The 9,523-nt window shown below is 37.5% G+C and overlaps 1 protein-coding gene across 1 annotated transcript; it reads right to left on the bottom strand.

Moving 5' to 3' along the window:
- Nucleotides 1-1,244: 1,244 nt before the first annotated feature.
- LOC107293666 (pre-mRNA-splicing factor ISY1 homolog) lies at nucleotides 1,245-9,119 on the bottom strand (the record flags this gene model as incomplete). Its single annotated transcript, XM_015822828.1, has 7 exons — nucleotides 9,050-9,119; nucleotides 7,527-7,549; nucleotides 6,470-6,521; nucleotides 4,729-4,794; nucleotides 2,232-2,274; nucleotides 1,657-1,769; nucleotides 1,245-1,362 (listed from the first exon to the last, which is right to left on the bottom strand). Coding segments are annotated over exons 1-7 (418 nt in total), but the record flags the coding sequence as incomplete, so codon positions are not given.
- Between the last annotated feature and the right edge of the window lie 404 nt (nucleotides 9,120-9,523).

Below are 9,523 nucleotides of genomic sequence, written 5' to 3'. Positions count from 1 at the left end.
TTAACTCAAATTTGTACATAAGTTGGAATTTGTACCTATGAACAAGTTACATATTACTAAAAATGGCGGACAGCATTGTCCTTTTTTGAGGAGCTGAAGCCGTGCAATATTTTTATGAACCCCTGAAACTGTGCATTTTTAATACCCACAAACTCTGTGTTGTGTGCCAGATGCATCCTTTCCTAGATAGGGAGGCTCTGCACTCAAGTCATTCAAGGGGCTATCCTTGAAAAGTATCTATAATCTTCAGCTAGTGCAGAATGCAGCTGCACAAGCTATATTGGATGCTCAGAGAAGGGTACATGTAACACTTCTGTTCCACAAACTGCACTGGGTGCCAGTTTGCTTCTGGATCCAATTCAAGACTTTAGTTCTGTCTTATAAAGCCCTACGTGGCACGAGGGTGCATTTGTCCCATCACATTAGCCCACCAGCAGGCCAGGCAGGGAAGATATGTTGCAGACCCCATCAGTTAACACACTCCAATTGGCGGGGTCTAGAAAGAGAGCTTTCTCTGCCCTTGCCCCTGCCCTGTGGAATATTTCCTCCCGCTGGAGGTGAGACAGGCCTCTGCTCTCCTGGACTTTCGAAAAAGAGTTAAAACATGGCTCTGTGACCTCACAGGAGTAGCTCAAAGGAATATATAGCCATGGGGCTGTTTGGGCCCCCGAGAATCCTTCCTTCACCTTTTTAATTAACTTTTAAAAGGTCTTAATTATTCTTGCCTCCTTCTAAAATTTTAATTCTAGCTTAATCATTTTTATATACTATTTTTTATATTTTGACGTTTTATTGTATAGTTCCTCTATGAGGGAGATGGGCGATTCAGAAATGCAAAAAAAACCCAAACAAACAAATAAGAAAACTGTGTAGCTTCAGTGGTTCATCAGCTTGAGTAAGAACATTTTTAGTAATAGGCAGCCCGTTGTTAAGTATGGGTTGTCTGTAAATCTGACTTTCTTAATATAGGGTCTGCCCATATTGATTCTCTGTACCGAAGCAGATAAACTATTGTAATCATGCTTAACATTATATGGTGGGCCAAGGAATGCAAAGACAAGACTGACTGATTAATTGATTAAATTTCATTCATTTCTAAAACAACTCTGGCTTCACAAGATCAAAAAACAGGAAAATAAATGAAGTAAAGTTCTTAAAAGAACTTTAAGCACACAAACATTTATTTTTATAATTTTTTATAATTAGCATTACAGTAATAGTCCAATCAACATGCAGATACTTACGTTCTTTTTCAAAAAGCTCTCGAACGCCAGGTAGGTCTTTAGCTGCTCCAAAGTATTTATAACCTCTGTTTCCTGGAACTTCTTTTCCTTCATGGTCAAGCATTTTAGGGCCAATTCTCTATAAAATGTTTTATTTAAAAGGGAGATGAGCCGTAAATTTAAAAAAAAATTCCTTATCTATCTCTGTAGACAAAATTTCACATGACTTCAGATAATTATAACCAACTGATGTGACCAGGATCTGCCCAAATTGTGCAGGGAAGTAGTCAAAGAAATTATTTCAACAGAGAGACTAAAATATTTGAACTTGCAATTTGTCTGAGTGGTTCTTTTAACCAATATTTTATTAGCAACTTTGGAATAATACATTTATACTTTTTGCACCTTCTCACAGGGATTACTGCATACTCACAGCATAATCAGGTCCTCCCAGCTCCTTTATACGGACCTCCCAGTGTCCCTTCTCTCTTAGGAGTTTGTTAATTTCATCATTCAAATCACGAATTCTGAATTCACCTAAACCAGCTATTTTTAAAGAAGAAAATACAGTTTATCCTGTGGTCTTTTCAAACTGAAACAATACCGTTTTCTATCCTGAAAATCTGTGGGAATTATAAAAGAGCTGTCATATTGCTTTACTCTTTTCAATAACTTCTCTTTGCTTCTGGATAATTATAATGGCCCTCAAATTATTAAAAATTTTAGTATGTTTTAAATAAAAAAGGCAAATCCTCTCAGATGAATTACAATTTAAATACTTATATAGGTTTGCTGAACAGTATCAGGCCAAGGAGGGTAGAGGGAGAAAAGGGTAAAAGAGCGCATTTTACAGATGTTTTTGAATACCGGCATCAATTTGCCCTCATAAATTTGGTACCATACTTCTTAATTAACAACTAGGAAAAGGTGCAGATTTAAATATTACTGAAAATTAGATTCTACAGTTGCAGAAGGATACTAAGATTACTCCCATCATTAGGAACTTACCATTTTGAATTTGGGCCACTTTCTTGGAAATTTCACCAATAATCTTTTGAAAAGAGACAATAAGCTATGGTTAGTTCTTTTCTTCGAAAGAGTAGCAAAGTACTGTTTTACACTGTGACATCTCATGTTTAGAACTGTAAAATTCTTGGTTAATATCTGAGCTTGGTAACATCTTTTCCAATTAGCAAATTTTATTAAAATTTTATTTGCGAGCTGCTGCTCATTTCATCAGATGCAATATAATCAAATATCATATACATAGCTTTCCTCCTGTCCTGGTTAACATCTGTACCATTATTCTACTTTGTTAAAGTCTGTAATGTTTGACTGACAGAAGGGAGGCCAATTATTTTAGTGACCACATGTAGAACACCCAAATGGGATGATTTTAAATATTAAACATTAATTAAAAATATTTCCTCAACCCATTTACACTGCTTAGTTTAAAGCGCTAACAATACCTACAAAAGTTAAATGTTTATATTTTAATTTTATTGCTCCATTTGAATATTGAAAAAGAATTGGCTGAAAGAATAAATATAAACAATACCTTTAATGTCACATTAAATCTTAGTTTTAGCCATTTGTGCTTTTAGTGTACCTGAACAGCTAGGTGACATTTATATGTTAATACTGAATATATGTCCAATGCAACACAGTTCATGTTAATAGAATCCACCTATTTTATTTATTTTGAATACAAAACAATTCTGGATCAAAGCCACTGTCTTTTAATTATTATTCTGGTTTTCTTTATTAAACAAAATATCTGTATTTTACCTAATTCATCAGGCAGTTGCCCATACATCTTATGCCATCTGTCAGACTTGAATATTTTTTGTTGTTACTATAACTAATATATTTGTTATTTTACTGTACTTTGACCACAAGACCTCTCTCCCATAAATTAAGTTATTTAATTCATCTATCTGTTCATCTTCCCTATGTATAAAATAATATGGCTTTCTTATATCACTTGTGTTTATGTCATGTCTGAAGTATCTGTTCTCTTAACAAATTTGTGTACACAGAGCAGACACCCTTGGATCTAATGATATTTTAAATACTTACTTACATTTTTTTCACTTCCCAATAGTGCACTGCAATATGGCGGTTTTGTACCTCAAAGTAGGTGACATAACAATATTTCTTTAAGCCTCTAAAGAAAAGGAAGTAGAGGTAGTCCTTGAGCTACAACCGTAACTGGAACCATAATTGCTGTCATAAAGCAATGTGGTCCTAAAGCATGACACCACGTGACCACATTGCTTAGTGACAGCAATCTAGGCAGTTCTGGTTGTTGTCCTAACTCAGGCAAGTGGGCCGTTCAGTGAGAAGTGGAAGGAGTTTCAAGTAAAGAAGTCAAGGGTGCCACAGGGAGATGGGGAAGGCCTTAGGAGGCTCAGCACAGGCTGAACACAAGGGAGTACTACAGTGCAGTGTAAACTCAGGAAGGCTGGAGAAAAAGAGCACAGGGGACATATGTGCATGTGAGGGCAAGGAGGCTGGGAAAAGGAAGCGCAGGTTGCATGCGAGAGCAGGGAGGAAAGAGATGCAGGGTACATGCAAGCTTAAAGAGTCTGAGGCAGCGGTTCTCAACCTATGGGTCGCGACCCCATTTGGGGTCGATCGACCATTTCACGGGGGTCGTCAAGCAAGGCTGTCCGCCATTTTTTCCCCTTTTCCGGCGGGTGCCTTACCTCCCTTGAGCTGGGCCAGCTGGTGGTCGCCCTGCTCCATCTCTGCCGCTTGCCAGCTACGCCTCGGCTGGTGCAGGGGGCGGAACCACGCATGCGCGGCGCTCCCGGGCAGGGAAAGTCCTCGACTTACGACCGGTTGGGTAGTCCTCGACTTACGACCGGTTTAGTCCTCAACTTACAACCGGTTTAGTCCTCAACTTACGATCGGTTGGGGGTCACGGCATTAAAAAGGTTGAGAACCACTGGTCTGAGGCAAGATGGCACAGGAAAACCAAAGAAAGAGTGTGTGGGGTCCGTGTGAGTGCAGAAAGGCTGGAGAAAGAGGATGCGAGATGCGTTCATAGGAACCTGCGAGCAAGGAAGACTGGGGAAAGAGGGCACAGGGTAAATGCAAGCAAAGAGGCAGAAAGGAAGGTGTGGTGATGTGACTCAAGGCTGGGGGTAGGGAAGACTTATCTGAGTGACTTGCAAGCTTCCCTGCCAGCTTCCCCATTGACTTTGCTTGTGGGAAACCGACAGAGAAAGTCACAAATGGTGATCACATAAGCATGGGATGCTGCAACCAATCACAAGTGCAAGCTCGTTGACAAGTGCTTGAATTTTGTTCGTGTAACCACAGGGGCGCTACAACAGCCAGAACTTTTGAGGACCAGTTGTAAGTGTCTTCATTCAGCACCGGCGTAACTTTGAATGGTCTCTGAACAATTCGTCATAACTCAAGGACTACCAGTAAAAATATACAAACAAACTTAATCTTACAGATTTAAATTTGATACATGATCTCAAAAGAAAAATACCTGTCGTCTCCATTTCTCAGCTTTGGGCAATTCATTGCATTCTGATGCAAGGAAAGGTCTTCGCTCCTATTGAAACAAGCAAATGCATTACCATTATCCTAGCATTAAGCTACGTACTTTCCAACAACTTATTTTTGTTTGCTTACATAGCTAATGTATATGCTTTCTTACATCCATGACAGGTCGGATAGAAACATAATAGCTATATTAATTTAACAACCAATTGAAAGAAAACTTTGTTGCATAAATGTTAAAATTAAGGATCACATGGCTATCTAATGATATGGGTATGACACTGAGTTCAACCCAAGATGATAGAATACTGTATCAATGGACAGCCATGTGATTCTCAATTTTAATTTTTATGCATAGTTCAAAATGTCAAATAGCTGATTTTCTGCTAAGAAAATTATGGAGTTGAAAGTGAAAACATCTGACTATCTCTAATTGGTTTCTAAAAATAAATTTATCAGAATGTTGAGTGTTTCAGAGAAGCTTGATTTCTATAAAGCACATGACTTTGGCTTACAGTACTAAAACAAAGACTGCTCTACAAGAGACTAGTATACATTATTAGAAACTTCCTGTGCATCATTCTCAATTTTTACTTGAACATTTTGTTTTAAAAAACCAAATTGTTCAAATCTTAGGTTACGGTTAATGGAGATTTATATTACTTATTTCAGATCTGTCCCAGGAGTTATGTGGGATCTTATTTATTTATTTTCATTTCGATTCAGCTGCAGTCAATTCATATTCTAGTAGTTCATACAAGAAGTTTTAAACACTCACAGATGTACAGATAAAATAAAAACAGTTAAAACACAAGCAATCTTGCATATCCTCTTTGTTCTGAAGAACTTTTTAGAACCAATTTTGCGTATGTCCTAAATCCTAAAGTTGCCTATTTCGTGATAAAATTTTGCTCTGTATTTAGCAAAACGAATATGCCACGAGAAGATCACTAGCATGAACAGAATGACTATCTGCAGAAGCAATCTTGCTTAGATATGAAAATTGCTAAATATTTTATTTTGTTCCTTTTTTATTTATTATATTGAATTTCAATCAATGACTGCAATAGTGCTTTCATTTAAATCGCTCATGCAAAATATATATAACATCTACAAAGCTGGGAAGAGAAGATAAATGTATATATTAGAACATTACATAGCAGCTAACTTTAGAACTCAGTTTGATGTTCAGGCATCACATTATTAAGCCAGGGCATGTAGAAATGTTTTTCACATGCATACAAACAAAGCAAGAAGTCTCTAAATAACCAGTTTCAAAACTAATATCAGCACAAGCCACATTATTTCACAAATAATCCTGATGGAAAAAGCAACACTCTGAGCCTTTTAAAGAGATATGGCCATCTTGATAATCTGAGCAAGTTGGGAGGAGTGCTTTATGCTCCTTCAAATGGTTTGCATTGCCCAAACAGTAGCACAGTAACCATAGTGATCATTACCACAATTTAATCAGGAACTTTGTGATATATATTGTGAAAACATTGAATGGCTATTTACACAGAAAAATATCTTGCTAGTCCCAGCTTTTGGGGGTGAAATTGAGATAAAATAATTTCATATCAATCAGCCAAGATTAACATCTGCATTTCTAGATTGAATTGCTAATGTTATTTTCAAGAGCCCATTTGTATGTTTGCCTTCTCAGTGGACAGTAGTCTCTGTATTTAAATGTATAGTTGTTTATATATGTTTAACTATGTTGTTACCTTAACTTTTCCTTCTTCTAGCTGAGCTTGGCGAAACCTTGCCAAAGCAGTCCTAAAAGGAAGAAAGCTTAGTTCAACATCTGTTGTTTAAAAATGATTTACAAACATCAATTTAGATGATTGGTACTGGGTAAATAAAGAGATCAACATATTTCTGTAAAGCAGTTTGCATTCATTATCTGAAAAGTTGTACAGACTTTAGTTACTAAACATAGAAAAATGACTTAAGATTATAGTCGGAACCTTTTAAAGTAGAACCTCATTGTTTTAAGTTTTTTAAAAAAATGTCCTTGTTCTTTAAAAAATATTTTAAATATAAAATTCTAAATAACAGACGAATATCAAATCCTCCCATTATATGAGGAAAGAAAAACAAAATTCACAATGTGATTAAGCCTTATAAACAGGGCTTTTTTTCAGCCGGAACGCGGCGGAACCGCGTTCCGGCACCTTTTTCCGGGCCGGCCGCACCGGAAATAGCCCCTCCCACACCGGAAATAGCCCCTCCCAAATTTTACTTGCATTCCTGTTCTCTAAAGGGGCGGTCCTAGGGTTTGATGAGGGCGTGGCCAGGTTTGAGTTCCGCCACCTTTTCTCCGAGAAAAAAAGCCCTGCTTATAAATATAAAAAAATGAAATAATGCCAGGATCTTACTGGGCTAATCCTTTCACATGTTCTGTGCTAGATTATCCAACACATTTAAGTTTTCAATACACCTTTTAAACTGTATTTTGTATTCTGTAAGTTTATTTTTCTCTTTGGAAATGGAGATTAAAAGCAACTCCCCACAAAGACATGTTGGTCTACATTGGCCTACAAACCAGTCATATTTTCTTAATCAAAGGACACTGAAACTACAGTACATGTGAATGATATCCTGTTTTCTCCACTAGTATTTGGAGGGAAGTGGGATTTTATTTAAGATATATAGTGATTATTTCCCTCAATCATTAAAATGCTTTTATGTGTAGAATAAATATAGCAATTAGTTCAACTGTTAAAAAACAAGCTGACAATTTCTCAGAATTAAAAAAAAACAAAATTCAAATTTACTTACATGGCCTTTTCTGCATTTCGAGCCTTAAAGAAGGGAGATAGTTGTTATTTGTTTTAAATAAATACTAATAAAATGAAGTTTGGAGAAATTTTACAAGAAGAAATAAAAAATCCTGTTAGATCAATACAGTATGAACATCCAATGCTTCCAGTGATAAGAGTTGCAATTATAATTTCACATATGTGGCTCTTCAGAAATAGATTTGATCATTACTAATTATTGAGTTGTGAGTTGATGTTCCAGCCATTCATAGTGTCGCATCTGATGTGAAACTAAGGAGTTTGGTCTAGTAGTGGCTAAGGCACCAGCTAGAAAACAATGGCCATGAGTTCAAGTCCTGATTTAGCCATGAAAGCCAGCTGGGTGACCATAGGCCAGCCACTCTCTCAGTTCAATTCAACTCACAGGGTTGTTGTTGTGAGAAAAAATAGGAGGAAGGTGTGCAGGATATGTTCACCACCTTGAGTTATTTTTGAAAATAAGGGTAGGATATAAATAAATGAATAAAAAAAATAACTAAATAACTAAATAACTAAAGACACTCCCTATTGGTCTAATGCAGGGGTGTCAAACTGCCGGCCCATGGGCCGGATGTGTCATGGCAAAACTGCGCCCACCCAATTCCTGGCAATGGAAAAAAAGTCGCGATATATCACATGTCACGTGATGTTGCGAGTTTGACACCCCTGGTGTAATGGGACAACTGGATTGATGCCATTCTAGCAGTCAATCACAACATGATCAGGTATCCAACAGAACATAATAGTGCACAGAACTAGAAATCATCAACTAGGAATATGAAAAACATCCAAAACAAGCAAATAATTGTGCTTGTGATAGTCATGACAGAACTGGTTTGTTTGTTTTTTAAATCTAGAAATAACATAGTTGATAGTTAATAAATTACAGGATTCAAAATGAGTTTTATTTCTGCAATTTTAAAAGAGTAATAGCCTGGTTCCAAAAGGAAAATAGCATTAATGAGTGTGTGTGATCCACAGAATAGTGAAGTAAAATTGCTATGAAAAATCCAGTTATACACAATTTTTTAAAGAATTCAAGGGCTATTATTAAACAGTGCTGGACACTAGGAACTATCCACTCATAACAAAACTAGTGTTTTAAAAAATATGTATTTATCTTGCTGCGCTCTTATATGTTGGCAGGTCAAATATTATATTGAGCTGCTAATTCTGCACAAAACTACAGATTTTTTGCAAGCAATCTTCAATTGCAAGTCTTGTCTTTTCCTTCAGGCCCTACGGATTCATTCGTATACACTTGAATTTTCTCCAAATCTAATCCCATTATACAATAGTATAATTGTGTAAGACAGCGAAGGACGATAACTTCTGTTCGACTCTCTCCCATGCACTTCCAGAAGAGTGTTCCTTCACATGTGCATGCCTAACCCCGGCCATATAAAAACTAGCAGAAGATCAAAAGAGTCATGAAGACAAAGCACAAAAGAAGCTATTCTGGATCCCGCAATCCAACGTGACCCTCGCCTCCCACCCACTCACCATGGTTGCAACCGCGGCAGAACACGACGCTACCCCGAAACCTGCCGCCCAGCCGGAAACGTAGCTTGAAAAACACGATAACCCGGAAGAGATTGATCTGTAATCGACGGCACTAAGTTCTCCTGTCTTGTACTCCTTAACAGCGACTTCCGGTTGTCTATTGCAGTTTGCGTAGACTGCCACGAATAGGCAGAAGCGCTAATAGCGTATAGGCTCTTATATAAGAGCTCTGATATGCTTAAGAGATTTCGACGTATCGCCTCTCATTCTAGCACGGATTGATGTTTTCCAAGCAGGACCTTTATTGGTTTTTCGGCCAGTTCCTTATATGCCATCTCCCGCCTAAGAGCGAACCCTGCCGGGGATTGTCAGGAGTAGCGGAGCTAAAATTAAAACTTGGGGGAATTGGCGGGCTGAGATCTACAGAAGTACCTGCCCCTGAAAAAGGGAGTTAGGAGAAAACTTAAATAAAGG

This window comes from Protobothrops mucrosquamatus, unplaced genomic scaffold (genome assembly GCF_001527695.2).
Source record: "Protobothrops mucrosquamatus isolate PMUCROS unplaced genomic scaffold, P.Mucros_1.0 scaffold1688, whole genome shotgun sequence".
NCBI classification, from domain to species: Eukaryota; Metazoa; Chordata; class Lepidosauria; order Squamata; family Viperidae; genus Protobothrops; species Protobothrops mucrosquamatus.
Note: the sequence above shows the minus strand (reverse complement) of the source record. Positions and strands in the feature narration are given on the sequence as shown.